The sequence below is a fragment of the Galeopterus variegatus genome, unplaced genomic scaffold, assembly GCF_000696425.1.
Source record: "Galeopterus variegatus unplaced genomic scaffold, G_variegatus-3.0.2 Scaffold1761, whole genome shotgun sequence".
Classification (NCBI taxonomy): domain Eukaryota; kingdom Metazoa; phylum Chordata; class Mammalia; order Dermoptera; family Cynocephalidae; genus Galeopterus; species Galeopterus variegatus.
In genome coordinates this window covers 246,708-271,755 of record NW_007727872.1, presented here as the reverse complement: position 1 = coordinate 271,755, position 25,048 = coordinate 246,708, and the positions used below count along the sequence as shown (strand labels likewise).

The 25,048-nt window shown below is 44.0% G+C and overlaps 2 protein-coding genes across 2 annotated transcripts in view; both read right to left on the bottom strand.

The window, feature by feature from the left end:
• Positions 1 to 5,037: 5,037 nt before the first annotated feature.
• On the bottom strand, positions 5,038 to 7,101 carry NPM3 (nucleophosmin/nucleoplasmin 3). The gene is made up of 6 exons (XM_008578811.1): positions 6,983 to 7,101; positions 6,570 to 6,655; positions 6,235 to 6,354; positions 6,033 to 6,126; positions 5,519 to 5,643; positions 5,038 to 5,424 (listed from the first exon to the last, which is right to left on the bottom strand). The coding sequence occupies exons 1-5, from the start codon at positions 7,098 to 7,100 to the stop codon at positions 5,528 to 5,530; spliced, it is 534 nt and encodes a 177-aa protein (XP_008577033.1). The 5' UTR covers position 7,101; the 3' UTR covers positions 5,038 to 5,424; positions 5,519 to 5,527.
• Positions 7,102 to 8,171: 1,070 nt separating this feature from the next.
• The window catches only part of MGEA5 (meningioma expressed antigen 5 (hyaluronidase)), a 26,663-nt gene continuing 9,786 nt past the window's right edge, over positions 8,172 to 25,048 (bottom strand). Inside the window, exons 6-16 of the mRNA XM_008578810.1 lie at positions 24,031 to 24,129; positions 23,291 to 23,575; positions 21,289 to 21,447; positions 20,015 to 20,628; positions 19,474 to 19,648; positions 15,754 to 15,839; positions 14,531 to 14,635; positions 13,627 to 13,712; positions 13,182 to 13,374; positions 11,403 to 11,562; positions 8,172 to 10,326 (exon numbers count right to left, since the gene is read on the bottom strand). Coding sequence (XP_008577032.1) covers positions 10,190 to 10,326; positions 11,403 to 11,562; positions 13,182 to 13,374; positions 13,627 to 13,712; positions 14,531 to 14,635; positions 15,754 to 15,839; positions 19,474 to 19,648; positions 20,015 to 20,628; positions 21,289 to 21,447; positions 23,291 to 23,575; positions 24,031 to 24,129 — 2,099 coding nt within the window. The 3' untranslated portion in view covers positions 8,172 to 10,189. The remainder of the gene's footprint in view (positions 10,327 to 11,402; positions 11,563 to 13,181; positions 13,375 to 13,626; positions 13,713 to 14,530; positions 14,636 to 15,753; positions 15,840 to 19,473; positions 19,649 to 20,014; positions 20,629 to 21,288; positions 21,448 to 23,290; positions 23,576 to 24,030; positions 24,130 to 25,048) is intronic.

The following is a 25,048-nucleotide window of genomic DNA, read 5'->3' as shown; positions in this document are numbered from 1 at the left end:
CCGCAACCCCCGGCTGGGAGCTGGGGCCCGGACGCAGCCCCGGGCAGGGGAGGGGCGGACCGGGGCGGGGCGGCCGACGGGTCTGGGATTGGGGGTCTGGGCTAGGGGAGGGGTCTGGGGACCCGGTGTCGGCACCTCCCCCTGTCCTCGGCCTGTCCCCTCGCGCGCTCTGGGGGCCCGGACACGCGGGGATGGGGGACGCCTCGGGCAGCCTACTCAGCGGGGCGGGAGACCCTCGGCCGGGGCTTCCTGGACCGCCCGGCACGCCCGAGTCCGGGGGTGCTAGGTCTCCGCGGTGCGGCCGGCTCCGCTTATGCCTCTGGTTACGTGGCCTGTCTCTGAGCAGCCTACTGTGTGTCCTGTCCCGGCGGGTCTGCTCCCTGGAAGCGGCCGCTGAGCGTGTGAGCAATGGATGGCTGTGCGCCTGTCTCTCGCAGTGCGCGTCTGTGCAGCTCCCCCACATTTAGGCTGAGTACCCCTGCTCGCCGGTCTCTCCCGTCTCGCTCAGTCTCCAGGAAGGCCCTCCCTGCAGTCGAGTGATGCCTCCTTCCTCCCCCCCAACCCTTTATCACCATCACCCCTGCTCCTGTCCCACACTGTCTCCCGCCCAGCCTGAAGCTTGAGAGGAACCACGAGCCACCTATGGGGAAGGGGGAGCCCAGAGGTCCCTAGCAGGACCCATAGCCACTGCCGCCCCCAACACAGCAGGCATCAGGGGCTAAAATAAATATACAGCTTTTCCTGGGGGAAGTTTTTCCGGGTGGCCCAGCCTTTTCCCCTTTGGAGTCCCAATTTTTTTCGTTTGACAGGTATTTACGCACCTACTGGGTACTAGTACTAGGCATGGGCTGGTGCCTTGTGTCAACTGGGGTGGGGGGAGAAGGTAGGGACTTGTCTAAGCCTTTCCCAGCCCCTCACCTCATTGTTTCCCCCTGGGGCTTCTGGAAACTCCGAGCCACCGCACTACTTCTGTGGGAACAGCCTGGGTGTGCAGAGGTACTCTGGGACAGGTACTCTGAGGAGCAGGTGGAGCCACAGATGCCCTACCCAGCTGCTGCCTTCACCCACAACCTCCCCCTCCCCACTGGCCCTCCAAGGGGGGTTGGGGTGGGCTGGAAGGGTGGGGATGGTTCCAGGAAACCATTAGGCCACAGGAAGCAGGTAGGCCCTTGTCCAGCAGCACAGACAGGGTCTGCCTGCCTTCCCTGATTCTGTGCCCCACCTTTCCCTGTGTTCCACCTTTTCCCACTCCCTACCATAAATGCAAACACTGAGCAACGTATAGAAGGGAAAACAGAGTTAGAGGGCTTGTCCCAAGATCTTGTCCCTTCTCAGCCCACCTGTCACCCCCCTCCAGAAGACTTTGCTCTGCTCTTGCCCACACAGACCTGGAGGCAAGGACCATGTCTTACTAGCTCAGAAGTTGCAGCTCATGGCACAGAGCTGGGCAGAGTTTTTCTGCAGTTAAATGTTCACTGAGTGAATGAATGCATGAATAATGGGGACACTGACTGAGCATTTAGACTTCAGCCTATGTGCACCTTTCCCAGGGAGACTTGCCTTCACTTTCCTTTCAACAGATAAGCATCATAAGCACCACCATTTATTGAGCACTTGTGTATGCTAAAGGCCTGGCAGGCACTGTCTCCTCTCAACCCCACTGGGAGGTGGGTCCATTAGTGGGGAGAAAGCCAGGTGGGCTCCAGTGCCCACTGCCCAGGCAAGCCCTTTTCCTTCACTGTGTTCTTGTCTTAGAGGCCTGCATCGTGACTTACTGAATGCCTCTCTGCACTGCTCCAAACAGGCAAGGGTGATGTCTGTTTGCTCACCACCTTAACCTCATGCCCTGTACATAGTAGGCCCTCAAAAATGTTGATTTGTGTGTATTAATGAATGAATGAGTGAGTGAGTGAGTGAATGAATAGAGAGAAAGGCCCTCTCCCTATCATGGACCCAGCCCTCTGAAAATAAGTCTGATGAGAAGGGCAGGGAGCAGGTAGGGGTCAGGGAGGACAGCCCATCCAGTAGTGTGTTCATGGTCCCGGAGTCCCAGCCAGAGCCACTCTGGGCACCTGCCGCTCCCCTGAATCGGGGAGAGGGGCACAGCACCTGGCTCAGGCCAGCATTCGACTCTGATTATGGAATCCCCAGAAGATTCTGAGGGCTGAACCTCAATGATCTTCATCCACCTTCCTCCCTCTCCCCAGAGGAGATGGACATCCTGGGGCCTAAAGAGTCCGAGGTCAGGGCTGTCCTACCCTAACCTCCGCCACCGACCTTCCGCAGGACCAGAATTCCTTTGCATTTGGAGACCCTCCCGCAAACTGGGCCTTCACCCAATTCCTTGAGATTCTTCTCAACTCCCCCAAAGTCCGTGTCCCTGGGGGAGGGGGAAGACGGGAACACCCCGCAGCAGGCACCGGGGTCTGCCCCGGCACGCCCCGTGACTGACAGATGCAAATGTTCCCCAGGGACCCCGCAGGCCACTGTCTGCCCCCCTTGCTCACTCGCTCGCTGGCCTCCCGGCCAGCTCTCCTTCCTTTATCTTATCAAAGCCCCGTAATTACAATTGCTATTTTGTTTCCTCGAGTCTGCAATCAGAGCTCCCGGGCCCAGATGAGGGAGCGCCTGTCAACCTGATCGCTGAGTGACAGCCAGGCCACCTTTCCCGCCGCCCCCACACTCCGCAAACACAAACACGTACGCAAGCACACACACACACACACACACACACGCACGCACGCACACACACACACACACACTCCTCCTGCAAACACAAACACACACTGCTCGCCAACACAAACGTCACCTCTCCGCCAACATGCCCTCGCCAAACACACACCTTCAGCCTCTTTCCAAACGCAGCCCTCGCCCCGGCCGGTCCCCGGCCCACCTCGGGACCCTCAAATCCACACCAGCGCCGGGGCTGCCGCTCGCTGCTAAGCAAGCCTCCTGAGCCCGGCATTGAAATCGCCCCGGACTCTCCGCCGACTGTTGAAATGCAAATCGCTGCCACGGCGTTATGCACTTCGGGCCCCGTCTGGGAGTCGTTCCTCCTTGTCCCCCAAATACAGGCCTGCCCCTCCTCCAGCGGTCTGCAAACCTCGGCGTACGCCTTCATCGCCCAGCGCTCCTACTGTGCCCTGAGGGGGCAGGAAAGGGGGACCGAGGAGAAACGAGAGCGGGGAGGGAGTAAAAACAATTCCCAACTCAGTCCGCGGGGTGCCCCATCGGGCTGAGAAACCGCTGGACGGAGGGGTCGATGTGGATTGGGCCCCCACTGCGGACAGGAGCAGGCTCGGCGCCAGCCCTCACCCGCCGGGAAATCGACCAGAAAAACAGGCGAGGAATATGAGCGACCGGCGGCGTCGCGGGGGTGGGGAGTAGATATTGGGGCGGGGCCACGCTTAGGGGGTAGCTGGGTCAGCTTGGGAGGCTACCGGGGAGAGATGACTGCGCTGCACTCGGCCTGTCTCCCGCGCCTCCATCCAAGCACGTGCGGAAGACTTTGGAGGCTAGATCCAAGAGGAGGAAGGGAAAGGAGTGAAGGCAGCAGCCCGATTCTTCTACTCTAAGCCGAGCCCTTCGAATGAATGGATGCATGCAGGCCAGCCATAGTGACTTGTTCCCTCGCCTTCCGCCTAAAATTCGGCCACCCAGACCACTCGCGAGTACTCGTGGGTCCTTGCACCGCGGCGCATCCCTAGAGCCTTTAGAGAGGCGGCTTGGGGAGCGGTACGGTCACAAACGGTCTCGACCTCGCCCACCAGAGGGCGCCAGCTCAACTTTCCCCTGTCCCTTACGACCCCATGTCGCCGGAGGGAGGAAAATGGTTCCAAGCCTGACTGCCCCCTCCGCCTTGGCTCCCGGGTGGAAGCATTTCAGGAAAGTCCTCCTGGAGCGAAGAAAGGCGTTTGCGACCCTGATCACCGCAACACAGACAGGGGTCATCTTCCTTTGTCCTCGACGTGAAGAAGGGAGGAAAATTGGACCCCCTAGCTCCTCACCACGGGGCTGGGGGGAGAACCTCCTTCTCTAGGGATGTGTGTTGAAGACAGAGTGATTTTCCATATTGTGGGGACACGCTCTTCAGAGTGACTTCACTTGTCCCAATACCAGCCCCTTCGGGTTATCTAGGGTGCCCTCCCCCTTGCCTACTCACTTGTCCAGCAGCTGATGCGGGGAATTGGCCTGACCCCCACCAGGCCCTGTTCTCTGTCCATCCTCAGCCTGTCTGGGGAGGTAACAACGTTTTGTTTGTTTGTTGGGCATTGCCCACTTCCACACCTCCCCCATTAACACAGCTGCTGAACTGCTGACCCTAGAGCTGGTAACATACACACTCATCCTCAACCAGGTACATCTTTTTCTCTTCCTGGCACAGCAATAGCCAGGCCCCAGAACACCTGATTCCAGGCACCAGAGACCCCCAGACCAGGCGATGTGCCAGGGGTCAGGCATCCTTATCCCAGGAGCCTGATTCCCAGGGGCCCCTTTCTGCCCCCATATGCCAGGCCACCCGGACTCTGGTTTCCCTGTCACCCAATCTGGCCAGTCCCTTCCATCTGGCCCCTGGAATCAGGTTTCTAAGGGCCCAGCCCGCTCAGAGACTGCCTGCAAGACTTGAGGGAGGAGCAAAGACTGGTCCCCAGCCCACCCCTCACAGGCTCTCTGGGCCTGAGCCCCCTTATGGGCTAGGGATGCACATTCCTTAGGCTGCTTAAGCCCGCTTATCAGTCCCCCTCGCCCATCAGCCTGAGTGCTGACAGAGGCCCAGACCCCTTGTTTGGATGCTGATAACCTCCTGCAATGACCCTCCCCCACCTGTGGGGACTGGGAATGAGCTGGGTGTTGGGAGGTCCCCTTCCGCCAAGGCAGCTGGGGCCCAGGTCTGGTCCTGGCCCAGGGCACTGAGGATAGCAGGACCCCACATTTCCCCACCTTCCCCCAGGCCTAGGGCCACCCTTAGTGCTGCCACAGTGCCATCTGGTGGTCCCTAGGGAAATGTCACCCTAATATAGGAAGAAGCCACACAAATGAGTTGCAAAAAATGTCACTTTATTTCAACTTTCATCCAAAAATGTAAAAAGTGTTAAAAATGTATAGTTCTGAGCTTCAGATACTAACCTCCAATCCTCATAAGCAGGTGGAGAAAGAAGGTCAGGATAGAAGTGAACTCCCAACCCAAGAGAAAAGGGAAGTTCCTCCCACCCCTAGAGAAAAGGGAAGCCCCAGGCATGGTGTAGGACCAGAACACCAGGGCCCCATGGAGAACAGGCTCCCTTCTCTCCTACCACCAGCCCAAGTCCCTCCCTCCCAACCCCCACCCCAAACTCTCTTCTTCAACAGAGAAGAAACATTTCAAATTCTTGGAACTTGTCCAGAAACATGGTGCATGGCACACGTGGCAGGCAGCAAGCTGACCTGAGAAGAGCAAACAAGGGGTCAGCATCTAGGCCCTCTCCTGTTCCTCCTGCCCACTCCCCCGGACCCTGCTGGGGACCCCTCCCCAACTCACCAAGAGGGGCTAGGGCCTGCCCCTCTGCTTTTTGGCAGGAAGAATGGGGCACAACTCAGCTTCCTCCTCTTCACTGTCCTCTTCCTCGTTCTCCTCTTCTTCAGAAACATCATTACTTATAGTAACTGGTGGACACACAAGCAATAGAGGGAGACAGAGTTTAAAGCCAGACCCCCTTCACACCACGTGTCATTTATTCACGCTCTGTGGTGATAGGCTTGCAGAGACCCTGACTTCCCAGAGCTTATGATCTAGGTGGTAAGAATCTCAGATACGAAACTGGGTATCAAAGAGCCAAAGGAGTCCACATCACTGGAACTGGAGAAGCTAGGACAGGCTCCATGAAGGAGGTAGGCTTGAGTAGGACAGAAAATGGGAGGCACATCATGCAGGGCACACGGCCTGTATGGGGTCTGCACTGGGAGATGAGGCTGACATGGGGTAGGAGTGAGTAGGGAGAGGCCTGACAGAGAGTCTTCTGGAGGTAAAGAGGAGGGCCCTCCCCTGCTCTCACCGATCTGGTGTCGCCCGGTGATCCGCACAGGGCCTGAGCCAGACTTCAGGCGGAAGGTTACAGGTGGTTGGAGCTGGAAGTAATCCAAGCTAAGCTGGGAGAAAGACAAGGATGGAGGCCTGGCCCACTCCATCTCGTGATGAGTACTAAAGCTCCCCCCGCCCCACACACTCTCCCATCAAGGAATGGCTGGTAAACTCACCATGGGCTGGCAGGACAACTTGAGGTTGGCCACAGGAACTGCAATCTCCTGGTGATCATGATTCCGGGCCACAACTTCCACCACATTACACTCGTCCTTGGCCCCCTCCGTGAGGCAGAGCTGGGAAGGGTACACAGGGCCTCAGGGTCTCCTCAAACGAGGGTTGACACAAGTGGACACATCTACCCTACAACTTGCCCGGCCTAACAGATCGCTGGATCATTTGGCCATGAGAGTCGCCCATGGGGAAGTTAGGCAGCGGAGGTGACACCCAGTAAAGGGGTGGGGGGTGGGTAGAGGCGCACTAGTTGCCTGCCCCCTTCCCCGCCCCTCACCATGGTCAATGCCAGCACGTGCTCCGCATCATCCTCTTCCTCTACCTTGAAGGTGTAGGAGCGCGTGTGACCGGAGAGCTCACAGCCTGGGAGAGAGAACTGTGTGAGTATGCGTGGGGGGAGGGGAGACGCGTTTCACCAACCGCCCGTTACGTGCAGCCGCGGACTGACTGGCCATTTACACGCCCACCAGACGTCCCTTCTCTCAGAACACCTCGGGCGCTTGGCTCTGAACCCCGCCCCGCATATCTCCGCTCGAGCAGGGGAACAGCGAGGCACCCCTGCGCCCCCTCTCCTCGGGGAACAGCGAGGCACCCCTCCGCCCCCACTCTCGTCGTGGAACCCTCCGCAATCCTGTGCCTCACCCATACCCCTTGGCGTCCCAGCACACCCTCAGCCCTTCCCTTCCCTACCGAAGAAAAAACTGTCCATAGTAACCGGGGCCGGGACCCGCAGACTCCTGACACGCCCAGCCCGGACTCGGCTCTCCTGACTCAAGAACGCTAAGGCGGCGGCCGTGCCGGCAGCCATGCTGTAAGGGCGGGCTCCAAACTCCGCCCCCGACACGTACAAAGCCGGGGACCGCGGCCGTTCCGGCCCCGCCTATTAAAGGAGACGCTTAGTCCGGAGAGGAAAGGCATCGGGACCGCGCGGGAACGGGGCTTCTCCGTCCGGTCTCGCCTAGGAGCCCGCGGCTTCTGCTCAGACTTGTCAAGAAAGCGGAGAGGAAGTAACATCACAGATGCACGGATTTGGGCTTAATGTTAACATCCTTGGTCATTTCCATGACTTTGAGGGCATCCGTTTCCTCCAGCTCCTCTATATTGTCTCCCGCTCTTCCAACACAGGGTAAGCTTTCCTTAAAGGGGTCATTGATATAAGCACGTAAACCTTTCCTATTCCCTCCTCCAGGGAAGGCGGGGTTCGGGGCAGCGCTTTTCTTATAAAAGCAAAGGAAATGCGCCCAGATTTGACTTTTCCCCCAGAGAGCCGAGAGGAGCTGAAGGAACTTTCGGCTCCAGAAATTTCCACCCAAACCCTTCCATTCTCTCAGCGTAAGCCTTTCCTAGATAGGCTTCCTCCTCTGACCCTGCAACTACCCAGCTGTCCAGATGATATATCTTCACTGAGCTTCAGATTCTAGCTGGATGCGGGCGCTTGCTAGTAGAGTACTAGTTAGCTCAGATGTGGGACCCAACTGCTGCTCCTGGCAGACCCGTTTTTGAGCTTGTAATTCCGAATCAGCCCATAAACATCCTTCTGCCTCGGATTCTCTTTTGTCTCACAATTTAGGTTACTCCCCATCTTTCACCTTTTGACTAAATCCGGCAACCTGTATATTCCCTCTCCTATAAGACAGCAGAAACAAACTGCCCGATTTCACACCCAAGTTATTAACTGTAGCAAGAACTTTTGCCTTGCTTTAAGGAAAATCTGGAAGTCCTTTACTGGGGATGAGAAAAGGGGAGGGCTGCCTTCAAGAGCCAACCTCTACCTTGGGACAGCTGTGGAGAGGAGGAATACATGCCTGTACGTGAGGCATGGAAGATGGAGAAAAGGTGGGGGCAGACAGGAAGTAGGTTCACACAGTACACCATCACACACATTCACTTCAAGTTTTATTTTGCCTCTTGCATGGTCTTCAGATAGTTTTACAGTTCGTTTTCTACAGGAACTGAGCTGTGATCTAAACAATCAATGAAATGTCATTCCAACCTTAATAAATATTCATAACCATGGAAGATAGCGTAGCACTTTATGATCCTAGAGTGATAAAGGTATAGACCTGGACATCTGTTTCACAGTTAACACCTGTGACCAGAAGACTAGTCAAACTGATTATTAAAAGTCAAGATGAAAGCAAAAGCAAACTTGCTAAAAGCCCTGATTCCATGAGGTTGATCCTGAAATAATTCAGGTAAAATGCTAAAGTTGTCCACTAGTGTTCCACATGTATTCTAAGATAAAACCGAGTAAATTTCAGCCATCTTAAACAATAACTAGTAGGGATCTTCCCTTCACCTTAGCCCTCAAAAGTGCAAACTTGGTTCCAGCTTTCCAACATACTACATCCTTCTATGGGTTAAAGTGGCCTCCTTCCTTCTTACCCATTCACTGCACACTCATAGGCCTCAGTTGGAAGTCACTAGGTACCACTAGGTATAATGCTTTAAGACTCGCAGGGCTCACAGGAATTCTATGAAGGAAAATACATTTTAACTTTCCTCCTCTTTGCCCTTTTCTCTTCTCACTCAGCTCAAAGTTAAACAGCTGATGCAAAACTGCAGGGAAGCAAGTAACAAAATACTGTTATGAATCTGCAGAGAAGTCAGCCAGCCACGATGAAAAAATGAATCCTGTAGAGATTACCTGCCAGCCTCATGCTCAGACCCCTTAAAAACACCAAATCTAAATTAAAATACGTGAGGCTTTCAGAATCTGTGGTTAAAGGAAAAAGAAAAGGGTAACCATAAATCATTGGTTAAGGTATGCTCATTCTTTCTTTCAAAATTAGATACAAACATGCAAGAATTAAAGACACTGATTTAATAAAACCAGTAGTAATAAGTCTTGGTTAAGAACTGATCTAAGGGCAAATGGGACCATTCAGTTCCCAAACCCTGACAGGTGTCAAAACTAACACTTCACATGCTGACCTGCTATTGAGGGTAATTTCCAGAAGTGACTGCACTTTGCAACGGACTGAGTCCTATGAAGTTAGGCTCTCGTACCCAAAATGGTCATGGCCTAGCCCTAGGAGGGAGGCACTTTAAAAATAATAAAACTTCTCAAAAAAAAAAAAAATGCACAGAAAGACAAAAGTAAATAAAATCCACCTTCCTCTCATTTACATTATTCAAAGTGCCATCTTCAACCCATACCCTTTCATTTTCAAAAGGAAAAAAATATACAAAAATAGTAAACACAAAGGATAGTCAGGTTACAGCTAGTTTATATACAAAGAAATTTACAATTTTGTCAATTTTAGGCTTTTGCCACAAACAACTGCACATTTGTCCCTACAAAGCACAGCACAACATGCCTGAACCAACGGTCACTACAGAAGACAATTGGCCAAGGCTTTACAAAAAGCAGGATAACTGCCCAAAACTGAAATCATTTATCCAGCTTAAACTAATACCACAAACATCCCACTTGGAATCTTCACCCTGAAGCCTCTGGAACCCACTAAATCTTTCTCATTTCTGCCATCTCCCCCCAAAATGAGACATTTCAATAAACCAAGGAAAATGACAAGTGATTTTGGTTACTCTTTAGGTGAGAAATGCAACCACACTGGATGCAGAAAATAGTGCTGACTACATTTATTGAAGACCACCTCTCTAATAAGCCCATGTAAGAGGTCTTGGCACCTAACACAAGACACAAGACCCAAAAAGGAGGCCCACATCTGTTTCATACAGGATTTGCAGCAATACTATCTTCTTCCAACCAGTGAGTAGCCTGAAAGTACAATGGGTGAGTTTTACAGTCTTCTTTGTTTCCAATCCAATTGGCTGATATGTTGCCACTCCAGAGGCCGAACTGTATGAAGACCCCAACCACCCCCACAAGGTGGAATTAAGAGACTTTTGGGCAGTTCACAGTGCCAATAAATGTCACAGGCTCCGACCAAGTATAACGACATCCTTTGGAAATCCTTCCATTTTTGCAATTTCAAAACAGCCTAGCTTGCTGTAAAATTCCAGAATTCTTTTATCATCTGGTCTCACTTCACAGAAAGCCCCTCGGGAGCCTAGAAGTAAAACAAATATTCAAAACATAAATGTTATTTAATTAGTAGAATTGTGGATATGAATTGGAATTAATCTTTAATATATTTAATAGAGATAACAGGGGCTTGTCTCTACCCACTCCTAAATTTTGTACCACACTTTTAGTTTTACTTTTTGGTTTATTTATTTATTTTTTTGGTGGCTAGCCGGTATCCACAATTTTAATAGTCAACAGTGAGTGAAATTCTTCCCCAGAAAGAAAATCTTTTAGGGAAAAGGGTATAAGACCCTTCAACGCAAAGGACACCTCTGTTCAAAATATATTAAGTACCTTTCAAGGGCCCACAGGGCAAAGCCTATTCTAGGGTATGTCACGAGCCAAGATAACCAGAATGTTATATATTCTAAGATACCCCACATATTTGATGATTCAATTCCAAGTACAACACTGAGAATCATCCTTTCTTGAGATAAAGTTATTTAAATTATCCCACAAAGAGGATACCACTAATTCAAATGATATAAAGATGCAACAATAAACTAGGTACATTCTCATGTATCAATAACCATCTAATGAGGGCTTTTTTATAAGGCCCAAGGGCTAAAAATGGTTTTTACATTTTAAAGGGTTGTTTTAAAAAAAGAATATGTAACAGAGACCATATGTGGCCCTTAAAGCCTAAAACACTTATCTGGCACACTACAGAAAAAGTTTCATATCATTAATGTAAAGCAAAGTATTTTTGAAGGGTGCGTTTACATAAACTCTTAAGCAAAAATTACATTCCTAAAATAACATTTCTCCCTAAGGTTTAATTTTCCACTATTATTTACAGAAACCTGGCAAAATAAACATAATCTCATGTGTTCACTTCTCATTTAATTGGGGCTCAAAATAAGTGTTCATAGTGTAAAAGAGTAGCAGCATTTTTAGATGATTAATACACATGAAATTTTATACAAATAATTCAGAAACCAAACAATAAAAGGTGGAGAAGGAAGTGAAAATTCACTTCTTTCCTTTTTTTTAAATTCTAAAATACAGTCCAGCCCCTACCTTGCCCAAACACCCCTAACTCCACAAATATGTACTCACCATTAGCCTTCAGTGAAGACAGGAGGCAAGCCATCATGCTCTTGGCCACACTTGGGTCAGTTACCTTTTTGTGAATATCCATCTTTATTAGAGAAGGGAAGTTGGCAAGGAAAGTTTCTGGCAATACTTCCTGTTCTTCATGGAAACTCAACATTATTTTCTGTAAAAATTAGAATCTCTTGACTTTCAATAGCTACCCTTCACATATCTATATCCCAACTACAGAACTCAGAAACAAGGAAAGCGATATTTAATACCTCTTCTAGTCATTACATAATTATCACATGCAGAACTAATTAGTTCGTAATTCTAGCTGAAGCATTTTCACTTTTAAAAACAGTCTGTCTAAATGCAATGTGATATTCTGGACTGGACCCTGGAACAGAAAAAGGACATTAGGAGAAAATAAAGTTTGGAGTTTAGTTAATAGTAATGTACCAATATTGGTTTCTTAGACTTGACAAATGTAGAATGGGTTAGGGGTATACAGAAACTCTGCATTAACTTTGCAACTTTTCTGTAAATCTAAAATTATTTAAAATAAAAATTGTTTAAAGTTAACATTTTGCTTACACAAAAATGTGAATGTACTTAACACTATTGTACACTTAAAATGGTTAAGGTAAATTTTATGTTATATATACTTTACCACAATTTTTTTTTTAAGTTTGTAATAGACACTTTTTATATGTTCTTATGCTGAAAACTGTAATTATCAGATGTGGAACAGCAATACAACAACTACTCAGTCACCACGCATGCTGCAGTGTCAATGTAATCCCAACCAAGCAAGACCATTCCATACCAGCCCTGTGTCACGCAGCCATCTGGCTAAGGGCAGAAGGTAAACAAGAGTCATTTTTAAAAGGGCTGGCCAGTTAGCTCAGTTGGCAGTGTGTGGTGACAACACCACGGTCAAGGGTTTGGATTCCTGCATGGGCCAACCACCAAAAAAACAAAAAACAAGAAAACCAACCCATAAACTACGATATATAAACCAAAATAATCATAAACTGACCAAGGGGGAACAAAAATTTTTGGAGAGGAAAAATGCATTTAAGTTGGGACAGGAGAGGCATACCAACAAGTGCTCCTACTGGAAAGCAAACTCTCAGAGAAGCTCACCCCTATTATTTTTTTGTTACAATGTAAAATGCATTACTGAGAAGGCAAGTTAGCCTCCTGACAAATAACCAAATGAGAGATTTTAATTACCTAACAAAAATATCTTACCCCCACAAAAGATCATAACATTCTTAAGTCTGGTGCTTTAAAATAAGGAGGGCTGGCTGGTTAGCTCAGTTGGATAGAGCACAGCTTTATAAATACCAAGGTCACAGGTTTGGATCCCTGTACAGGCCAACCTCCTCCCAAAAAATAAAAAATAAGGAAGGGAAAAAAAAGTTCCTTAGTTGTCTATATTTTGTTTTCACTTGAAGAAATATTACAACAATGCTCCTAAATCAAACACTTCCTAACACTGAGAGATCAGTGGAAAACGTCATGCTAAAAATAAGCCCTAAGAATTTTGTTTCTATAATTTAAAAAAACTAGATTTTATGATGTATCTGCTTACTTTTCTATTTTAATAAGTACTTTATTGGTTGGCCAGTTAGCTCAGTTACTTAGAGCACCGTCTTATAACACCAAGGCCACAAGTTTGGATCCCAGCAACAGTCAGCCGCCTCCCCACTACCCCAAAAAAGTACTTTATTAAAAAAAGAAAACACACACATACACACAACCATTACATAGTAAAATTCTAAACCTGTGTATTACCTCAGCCTCAGAGAGTTCTTTGTCACCGTTTGGCTTGGTATACTTCTCCTGCATGAAGGGAATCCAGGAAATTTTACATTTTTTAATGAAGGGGGTCACATCTACAGTGCCCAGAGCATAACCACATATGCCATCTTCATCTTCTAGGACAAAGCAGTAATCCAGGCTGAGGGAAAGCAGCCCTCCTACTAATCTGCTCAAAAGGAAAGAGGCCAGAGTGAGTTTACATGTTACTAACACAAAATCCAGACTTCAGTGATGCAAGCCCAAAGTACTTGAATGATAACAAAGAAGAAACTGGAAATGCACACATAATATTCAGATATTACTAAAACTAAAGTGGAATTTAAAAATATATATATTTATTTCCAGTCATCACCTCCCCTCAACCTGATAAACCTAGCTATGAAATGTCTACTCCCAAAGCCAAATACTCATCACATACTTGTCTCCAATAAGGTCAGGCTGACTCTGAAAAGGTAAACCCACTCCATCGTCATACATTTCTCTGCAAATCTTGTACACAGAAGCCTGAAAATATAATCTAGTTAAGCAACACATCAAGAGAAACGGCAGCAGAATCTAACAATATGACTCGTAAACTGGTCTGAGGAATAACATCTGGCCTGTCAGAAATATCACCTTTGCTTTGTTAAATAAAGGTTTATTCATTGAGTTAGATTTATAAAACCAGCAGAAAACTGAACCAACAGAAAAGGTTTTAGTAAACACTGAGAACTGCTTTGCAGGGATGGTTTGTGGTAGGTAAGTTTTGGATTCATAAGCCAGCAGACTTTGAGGCTGAGAGTCTCTCATCTTTGCATGTTAGGAATACTTTTAAGGCTGGCCGGTTAGCTCAATCAGAGTGCGGTGTTATAACACCAAGGTCTAGAGTTCGGATTCCCATACTGGCTAGCTGCCAAAAAAAGAGAATACTTCTAAAACGTTTTACACCTGTTACTATTTTTAAACAGGCTTGCTTTTTGCTATAACTGATTGTCAACAGCCTGTACGTATTTCACAATTGAAAACTACAGGATCAGTCAAGGGCAACACATTTAGACACACTGACCATTTCGTAATTCCAATTCTGAATACATTTCATCTAACTGTTTTAAGGGAGGAATTAAAGAACTTGGCACAAGATATTAGGAGTCTAAACTCCCTCAGTTCTTCCTCAAATTTTTTATATGTTTCCTCTTTCTGTGTTGAATGTTTTAGTTAACTTTCTCTATCTAAAGTTCATACTTTAAGACACAGAACAAATTCTTTTAACCAGTGAGTTCAAAGCAAAGTTGTAAGTGTGCACCATAACCAAACACCAAGCTGGTAAGTAGATAGACAATTACCTCATCTTTAGGAAAATACGGTCTGATAGTATAAACTTTGGAGGTAGGAGTCAGTGGGGGTGGTTGAAAAAAGAGATCATTTGCCCCATCAATTGGCAGCAAACGCTGTGGGGAAAAAAAAAAGAGGTGGATTAGTGCTGGGAAGACAGCCATTTCTTTAAATGGGTGTGCACTGCAGATTACCAACTTAACATTAACTGGCTACTGCAGGCAGACCTAAAGAAGAGGGGTGTACTATGCTTTACTAATATAAATACCTCTTTGCTGGGGGAGGGGAGTGCTTCTGAATAGAAATTACCCAAACTGAGTTACACAACTTTAGTGGCACATTAATGGAGATTTAAATTTACAGTAAAAAACACAAAAAACAAAAAACAAAACAAAAAAAACCCTATTCCAATGATTTATGAACATCAACAATGGCTAGGAAGAAAAGGAAGATTCTGTGTGATATGTTCTGAGGCAGCTGGCTGACTAATTTTGATAGAAAATTACTAACCTGGGAACTAACTAATTTTAATAAATAGAAAATTTTTTTTTTTTTTTTTTTTTTTTAAACCAATCTTATATAGACCATCTCTCTACTAAAAGATGGCAGAACAGAATGTCAGGAGGAGAGGTTTGGTCTGAAGAGGGTTATCTGTCCAGGAGACGCTTTATCCCCATAGCAATGCGCTTCAATTTGCTGTGCGCAGCAGAGCACCTGTTGGGGGGAGAAAAGTAGAGCACCTGAAAAGTCCATGAACAAATTCCAACAGCAAAAAAAATTTGATATTTTGTTCAAATTTTTATTAATGACTATTCTTTCAAGAATGTTATATTTATAAAATAACTGAAAAAATATCCAAAAGCCCTTTCACCATTCACTTGCATAATTATTCATCTTTTTTGCTCATGGAGTTTCCTTTCACTGGCAGACAAGCATGCGCGCATTGTGCATTGCGGGCGCAGATTAAAATGCTGTGCGACCTGCAAAGAAACAATGTGAAATGTATACCTAGAGCCGCTGCGCTTCGCAGGCGCGGGGGGAATTGGCAGCATCTCCTTCAGAAATTACTGTGAAAGAGGAGGAAAATTTGATTTAAAATTCAGCTATGTAACTAAATTGAATTTGGGACTAGAAAGCCTTCGGCAGACCAATCCTTCCAGCCATCTGATGCGCAACATAAGGTTTCTCATAAAACAAAGAAAATGTCAATTCAGTTGTGAATTCATATTGATACCTGGAACTCTCCTGCTAGACCACCTCTAAAGGCCCAGGGTTCTTGGTCTCCAATTAAGAACTGTGCTGAAGAATGACTACGACACCCTGTTGAGATCAGATCCAAGCGGAGAATGTTACGAGAAAGGGGATTTCCTGGGGTCTCAAATGTCCAACAAACTAACAAGCACTTTGTGGAAATAGCTCTCTAACAGTAATAATCTGGGGTTTCAGGACGAGGCTGTGATAATAATTATTTTTAAAAATTCATAATGGCATTTCAATACTGATGTTCCTTCCTCCAGTTAAGGAATAATCACTCTTATCAGTTCTTTAATTATTGGAAGGAAAGTAAGACCCAAGTTGTTCTGGGTCAAGTTTATATATTCCCTAGATACAGCTATATAAATCAAGTCAGCTGCTTACTCTTATCATGTAATTACAGTAACTATAAACTGAAATGAATAAGATCGATAATGAGACATTTTATTATCACAGCCCATGAAGGAATTAAACCTGTCTGAAGTCACATTTTACATTTTGAGGAAGGGTACAGGAAAGGGAAAAAGGGGTAAGGGGGTTAATCTTGTCAGAAAACTAAGGTCAGCAGAATAAATAAAAGAAATTGTTACTGACATAGTGAAACACAACAGAACTTTATTTTTTCTGGACAAGGACAATCCAAATTCAGACTTGGCTAGTTATAATATCATCTGACAGATTCTAAGAACTAAGGAGAGCCAATTGATGCTCATAATTTGTCCAGAGCTAAAACATACTTTTCTTAAAAGTATGACAGTATCTGGTTCCTCTGATCAGCCATTATAATCTTTGCAATGCACTAAACACATGCATGGAATGACAGGCTTTTTTTTTTTTTTTGTCCTTTTTGAGACCGGCCACACCGCGCTCAGCCAGTGAGCGCTGTGAGCGCACCGGTCATCCCTATATGGGATCCGAACCCGCGGCGAGAGCGCTGCTGCGCTCCCAGCGCCGCACTCTCCCGAGTGCGCCACGGGCTCAGCCCGGAATGACAGGCTTTGAAGTCCACAAGTCAGAATTTTAAGGTCACCACTTAACTAACTCCATAGGTAATAAAGCTAGCTAACCATGATAGATAATTAAAGGCAAATGTTTGGAGGCCAAATCAAAATCAACTGCCTAGTCTTCTGACAAGATAAAGCAGCGCAATATAGTTCTTTTCCATTGGAAGACAGCATTCTACCTCCTGTTCAAGTTAACAGTCTCATCAGTACAAGATATAGTGTGCTAGTCAGACAGTCCCAAAGCAAACCAATTTTTTTGGAGACAATTCAGGCCCATTAAGAGATCACATCTGGGTTTGTCATTGTTTAGGGGTAGGGGTATTTATATAAAAAAAAAAGTTAATGTTTGTAAAATAAATATGAAATAGGGTTAAAATTTAGATTATGAAGAAAACTTGCCCCATTCCATAACTCAGTGTAATTTACACTGCAACAAAAAATCTATATCTCTCAAACTTTCCAATCAGCCAATTTCCCCTACCCCCCACTTTGAGACTACAACATAACTAGCACTTCCAACTATTACAATAAAAAACTGCATGTACGAAGAGCTGTGTAAATGAAAACATGGTTAATGCCTCAGTCGCTGCGCAAACGTGACTTCAGTTCATGCCTACCGCCCTTAAATCTACCTGAGCTACCTCACAGATAGAACCTTTCAATTTAAACTAATTAATCATGACGCGCTGTGAACATCTGCCGCTGTCCATCCAATAGTAGTAGACACTTGTGCTGAGGATTCTCCCATCTGTACACAATGGGGAAGAAGATAATAGAAGTCGTTAGTAATCAAAAGTACTGCATAGCCACATTCTTTAAAGGACTGAATGCCAGCTGGACTGGAGAAAGGAGGAAAACAAAGGGTTTTAATCAGTAACTCCCTGAAATTAATATAGAACCATAAAAACAGTCTCCCTGTCTTGAGCTTTTGTAAAGCTATGTGGATGCCAAGATTATTATTTAAAACTTCTAAGATGCTCGACCATGAGATTATATAACAGCTAACTGTACAATCTGGGAAAGCTACCCCAATAATCGCATAGTACAGAGATAAAACCTTAGAAGAGAAAGAAACAATACTGTATATTATCAAGAATTTAATTTTTAATAATTCTTGGATTAAAAGTTGAATATCAAAATTTTTTTTTTTTTGTCTTTTTCCGTGTCCGGCAACGGATCGCAACCCTCAGTGTTGCCCCCGTACCGGACCGGGACCGGCAACCGGATTGCAACCCTCGGCATTGCTCCCGCGCCTCGCTCAGCCAGTGAGCAGGAACCGGTCTGTATGTGGGATCCGAACCCTCGGCGGGAGCGCCGCCACACTTCCCAAGCGGCGCACTATCGCAGTGCGCCACCGGACCGGCCCCGAATATCAAATGTTTTAAGTGATGTATTCTCAAGCTCAATAATCCAGATTTCAGATGCAAAATTCTAGGGGCCTTGGAAATTTAAGATTTAAATCCCTATCGAGATTAATTATAACTCCCTGGCCAGAAGCCTGGAAGGTAAATGCTGTCATACAACAACCAATATAGTGGGTTTTTCCTGAGCCTAAGGGCGGACATCTCCTATGCACAAGAGGTATCTTGGAGCTTTTTAACAAGAATAAAGTAAAAATTCTCTCTTCCACTATATGCTATATGACAGCATTGTGCTATGTGACAGCAAGCCAAAGAAAGTGCTATATTTTCAAATTAACAATCAGATACTGTACTTTTAGTGGCTAATTAGTTGCATCACAGGAAAACATTTAAAAAAAAATTTAAGAAACTAAGGTATATAGACAGCAAGTAAGAAATCTCACTACTCCTCCTTGTTAATCTAAGATCATGGTATTTCAGGTATCTACTTCACAACCCGAATCATGAAACCCATTACAGTATTTGTGACTACTACGAAAACTATGACATGTTAGTCAGCCTTGCTGCCTGCTGTGTGTTGTATGTAAGTCCATTACATATTCCTTATAGCTGGATTGAAAACCTGGAAATGAAATGAGGTCCCTGGAGAAACCTGGCCATGCTGGTGCTTTTTTACCAAGTCTGAGAATTTCCAAAAAACAAACAAAAAACCACTGTTTTCAAAGGAGATGTACAAAAGTCCATTTAACAAATCAGTGAGTTTTTAGGGGACTGTAATTTCCATCCCGTTAAAACCAATTACTTGGTAGAGTGATAAAGAAAAAGCCATGAGAAATAATACCAAGTAGCACCAGAATAGCCTTCCACTAAAGCTCGCATGCGCACAGGGCTGGGAGGATGGCTTCCTCTTGCCAGGCCCCTTAGGTCACTTCAGCAATTGTTCTGTTAAACACAGCATTAATGTTATCAAGACACAGCAAGCAGCAGAAAGCTTACAGAGTCACATTTCATAGTGTCTAATCTCCAAATCAGATAAAAGTGATGTACAGGGTTCCATCCAGGAAGCATTCAGTCAGAGCAAGTTAAAGTCAGTACTTTCTAACATATTTTCAAGATAATTTATGTTGAATTAGCCCAAGGGAGAAAAATTAATGTGCTCGATGTAATTACTGAGACTTATATCCTAAGTCTCCAATAATGCCTACCTTTGAAAGAAACCTAGGCACAAAATTAACAATTTGGAAATTTGCCAATTCCCTAAATGTTTTTCTCCCTGTGGGATAATGTTTTTAAGAGACAATATATTTGAGAAGAGATTATTCCTGGTGCACCTACCTAACCACTGTACAAAAGACTTCACCATAGACATTATACTCTTGATATCCCAAACATAGGAGTACATGTCATAAAGAATTGTCCTGTTGGCACAATTGGAGAGCCGAGTGAACATTCCCATCACTAGTCCACACATCTCTTCAAACTTGGCTGCTCGTGACCGCCATTCTTCAATCTATTGAAGAATAAAAAGACTCAAAATTGCAAGCTTAACAAAATAATCTAAGACAGTTATAAATTAAGCTGTTTATGTTATCAGATACCTGCAATTTATCCTAATCATTAAAGTATTACTGGCTTAAACTCTAGCTAAGCAATTAAAGCTTTGTCTCTCCTCAAATTTACAAATATTCCTAAAATAATCAACACTGATTTTCCTTCATTTCTAACTACAAGGTCAAACTATGGAACTGAACGTACCAAATTCAGCAGAGTCCAAATCCACTTCAAAGAACATATTCTAAAATGTGATCAATTTTCTGCCAGTTACCAGCGTACTCACTTAAACAGATATAGAAGCAAGCAAATTAAGCATACTCACTTTTTCAGAGTCTTTTCCTTTGCAATTGACACTGACAACACTGCTATTTGCTCGAAGCCACTGGAACTCCCGTAACATCTGTGCTCCTTTAGGTCCATGCTCATAAGGAAGGTAGAATAGATCAGCAAGTAATTGCAAATCCTCCAAAGTCACTGGTTCGGCAGTGTACAAAGGCTTTTCATTTGGACCTGGCACAAACTGCTCTTTGTTTGTCTGTTCATCAGTCTGCATAGGGGCAACATCACTAATGCAATCTTCCTGCATAGACATCTCTGGGGATTTTGATTCGGCTATGCTCTCTTTATCAGTGTCCATTGGTTTCAACTCCTCTGCCATTTTAGCTTCAACAATTTCAGTCAGTATTTGATTGTCATTCTTGTGGTCCGTTTCTTCTTGTTTTTCCACTACCATGTCCATGGGTTCCTCATCTGACTGTTTCTTTTCTTCTTCCTTGGTCAGAGCTGTAGGCTCACCACTCAAGGCTGCTCCCTGGCTCATAATGGGCTCCTGGTAAACTGTTGTAACTACAGTTGTGGCATTTAAAGAAGGAGCTGCAACTAAAGGAGTCCCATCAACTACACTCGCTTTAGCTCCACTGTGTGCAACTTGCCTACCTACAAAAGAAAAAAGAAAAAGAAATCAGAATAAGAAACAGAATTAGCTTTAGAGAAATGTTTCTTTACATCATCATATCTGTATCTAGAACCTCAATTTGAGAATCCAAATAATTTGAGCTCTGTGAAGAGTGAAATTTCTCTAAACCCCCAGGGAAGCAAGGATAAAAGGGGAGGAGGGAGAAACAGGTAATAAACATCCCTCAACATGCTAGCATCTATTACTATCTTCTTTTTTGAAGATTCTATTTTAAAACACTTAAATAAAAAAGACATTTTTAGGGGCCGGCCCGTGGCTCACTCGGTAGAGTGCAGTGCTGATAACACCAAGGCCCCGGGTTCGGATCCCATATAGGGATGGCCGGTTCGCTCACTGGGTGAGCGTGGTGCTGACAACACCAAGTCAAGGGTTAAGATCCCCTTACCAGTCATCTTTTAGGGAAAAAAAAAAAAAGACATTTTTAAGACAAATTAACATTCCATCAAGATAAAGCTATTTAAGACCAAAAGTAAGATTTAAAAAACCTTACCTCCGGATCCCTAAATATCATTTAATTTCATTCTGCTTAGTGGGCCTAAGGTTAAGGCACATGACAGTGTTCTTTACCTTGTGACTCAACCATGTGATCCAACCCCCTTACAAAGAATGACCAAACTCACTGCTGTACTGATGAGGCACACCAAACTCCTGTAACCATTCTGTTAAAGCTAGCTTTAGAGCCATCTGTGGACTGTAGAGTACATCAGTTTCAATATCTTCATCACTGCCTTCATTTTCTAACTTTATCTGGATTGATACAGTACTGTCTTCACTGTCAGCTGCAAAAAAAAACAAAACAAAACAAACAAAAAAAACAAAACAAAAAACCAGGAATAGCACAAAAATAGTTTTGATTACAAAAGCCTCCTGACAAATGAGAGGAATAAATGCAACTAGCTGTTCCAGGACAATCACAGAAGCAAAAATACCCAAAACAAAACAAGTAAGAACAAACCTTAAACATAAAAATGCAAACACAAGCAAGACCCCAAGACCATTCACTGAAACATTTCATCTGGAATAGTCACCCAAGTGCACTGTGGAATGTAAAACTGCAATTGAAATAAGAAATTTAATTTAGTAATTTTCAAATCATTGGAAAAGTCAATTATAAAAGTCCACTGAGTACCAATTATTGGGAATGCAAGGTTAAAGGCACCATGCTTGCCATAAGAAAACATTCCCTAGCCTTCAGGGGCTTATAACTTCATTATTAATAAATGCATGGGGGTGGGGGGAGAAAATCGACAGCCCACAGAGGAGCACACATAAGGCAACGAAGCTTTGAACCAGGACAGTGGTAGAGAAAATTAACTGTGAACTCTGGCTTGGTATTCAAAAATCCTCTCTTTTTAGCTTTCCTTATTATCCCCCTGCACACAACGCAGTTTGGCTAGTGTCTGCTATTGCTTACTGTGCTCCATGCTCTGCCTTAAAGATGTAGGAGCTAAATGCCATGAATACAGATGGGATTGAGATTATATTCCTTACTTTTGTGTTTTTTATTGGGAAAAGGGTGATGACAATGAATGAGCCATAAAGAGAGGAACTAATTCAATGACAACTGGAAGCAGGGTTACAGAACTGAGAAACAGACTATAGCCATAATACTACATACCACCAAGTGTCATGTGACACTTCAGTATCCTAAAATGAGGCAAAATTCAGATAATTTACTTATCTGTGAAACATCTCTTCCCACCACTCTTACTTAGCAAAAGTAATCACTTCCTCATCTGTGTTCCCATAACACTTTGTAGATAACTATCACAACAGTTATCACACTATAGTATAACTGCCCATAAACCTTGTCCACATTAGTCTGTTTTTCAAAAGTAGAGACTATTTTATTCTTTGCATCCTCAGTGCCCAGGACGATGCACCTGCCATAATAGGTTATTTATATGTAAATGAATAAACAATCATCTAGCATTCTCTTCCTTCGAATTCTATTAGAGATTTTTTATAAATAAAAAATTAGTAACCCATAGTCTAAAATGAGACTGTTCCATAACTTTAAGCTGAATCTAAATGATATTATGAAGTAACTCAGACAAGAATATCTAGTTATCTAAAATGTCCCATTTAAGGGGCTGGCCTGTGGCTTACTTAGGAGAGTGTGGTGCTGATAGCACCAATGCCATGAGTTCGGATCCCTATATAGGGATGGCCAGTTAGCTCACTTGGGAGAGCGTGGTGCTGACAACACCAAGTCAAGGATTAAGATCCCCTTACCGGTCATCTTTAAAAAAAATAATAATAATAAAATAAATAAAGTAAAATAAAATAAAATATCCCATTTAGTAAAATCACCTGAAAGTACAAATTGAATCCGAATGAGATTAGAGATAATGGGAACACTAAAAGACTATCAGGTCTGGTACTCAGACTTCAAAGACTAAGTCACATTTTTAAAACAAAGAACTAAGGCCAAGAGGTTAAGTGACTTGTCCAAGACCACTCAGCCTTTCTGCTATCATATACATACCTCATTATAGAACTGAATAACACACCTTAATAAAACCTCTTAAACTGTGATGACAAAGGAATATATACTTGCCACTGGCTCTAGTTAAACCCACCTCTCCTCCCAAAGTCAAGGATCAAGTATAGGGTACTTACTCATCACTACATCTTTTCTCACTCCATTCATGTTTGATTTGTACCAGGTGGCAAGGGTATGGATAGCAACATAGTTGGCTTCAAATTCACAATTTGGATTAGTCAGGACTCCTTTTAATCGTGGGATGAGTTCGGTGGATCTTCCTTTGTACGGGCCCAGAAATAGTCTCTTCTGATCATAATCATTAGCATGAATGTTATCCCAGATTACTGGAGGTCTCTTAATAATCTTAGAAACCTCTTCAATTGACTCTACTGGAATTTCTTTAGAAACAACTTTGGGACCTAGAAATAATGACCACCATTTGTTAAAAGAACCGTACAAATGGTTCTTTAAAATACACTGCTCATACTATTTACTGTGTTTTCCTTATATGGACACTTTCTAACAATTTTTCTTTTTAAACTAACACAGCAATATGTCTTTTTACTCAGTTTTATTCTTCATTTTATAAAATAAAACATTCTCCTAGGGCTGGGATCAATACTCTTTAGCCCAGTTCCCTATAGATATGTATTATTTATTCTATAACTAATAAATCAGATTCACTGCAAATCCTCGAAGATTTTTTTTTATACCAAGTGAAGAATGAAGAATGTATACTTTGTAAAAGAAAAGAGTATTTTGACATATTTTCCAGTTACAGCTCAGTTAAAAAAAAGTATTCAATTAACAAAACAACCAATTTCTCCAGGTCCTAATTAATTAAAGTTTTACTGTATAAATCTTAAAGACTTACCTGTCCAAAGCACTTCAATTCCAGGTAGAAGCTTTTCACCCACGGTCCTTAAATAAGGAGACTGAGACACATTTGGGTAACAGAAAGTGCCACAATATTCTGAATGCAGGGGGGAAAATTAAGTAAAATAGTCAGGAGTGAAATGGTCATGGGTTTTTGAACAAGGAAAAAACATCTACCAATTCTAAATTATTTCATCCAAATGATAAAAGGCCTCCCAGTCATAGCTAAAAAAAAAATAAACTCAAGTGTGTAGTTCATTTAAAAATCAATTCATAAAATCTGATATTCTTCCTCCAACAGCATCCAACATCCTCACGATCCCATAGTCACTAGAAACTCGTCCAAGTTTACTAAAGAAACAATTAGAATTTAGCATTTTCTACATAATTATGAATTGCCCACATTTCTTAGTTATAATCAGAGGCCAAATAGAACGACTTGATAATATCATAATAGAATTAGGCTGGCTGGTTAGCTCAATTCGTTAGAGTGTGGTATTGTAACACCAGTCAAGGGTTCAGATCCCGTTCCTGCCAGCTGCCAAAAAAATATAAATAAATAAATAAATAAATACAGGATTGTGCCAATGGCTATTAGTACTCAACTACAACTTAAATAATAACTTGCAGTGAATTAATTCCCAGTATATAATTAAACATTATGTGAATGTTCACGTAGTATCATGGCTCATAATACTCTAAGACAAACAAACACAAAAAGTTAAATAATTCAACCTAAAATTTCTTGGAACTAACTTATATTATCAGGTCAGTTGGTTAGAATGCAGCCTTATGACCCTCATGGGTTCAGATCCTGATACTGGCTAGCCACAAAAAAACAAACAACAAAAAAAAACCACCAAATAAAAAAAAATTATATTATTTCTTCCTGAACAAGAAATCAAATCTGGGGAAAACTTGTAAATTGAATTTTGAAAGGCAACTAAAAGAGACTAAAACATTTTCAATGGAAGGAACCAGAGAGTGGGGGGCGGGGGGGGGGGGGGGGGGAAAAA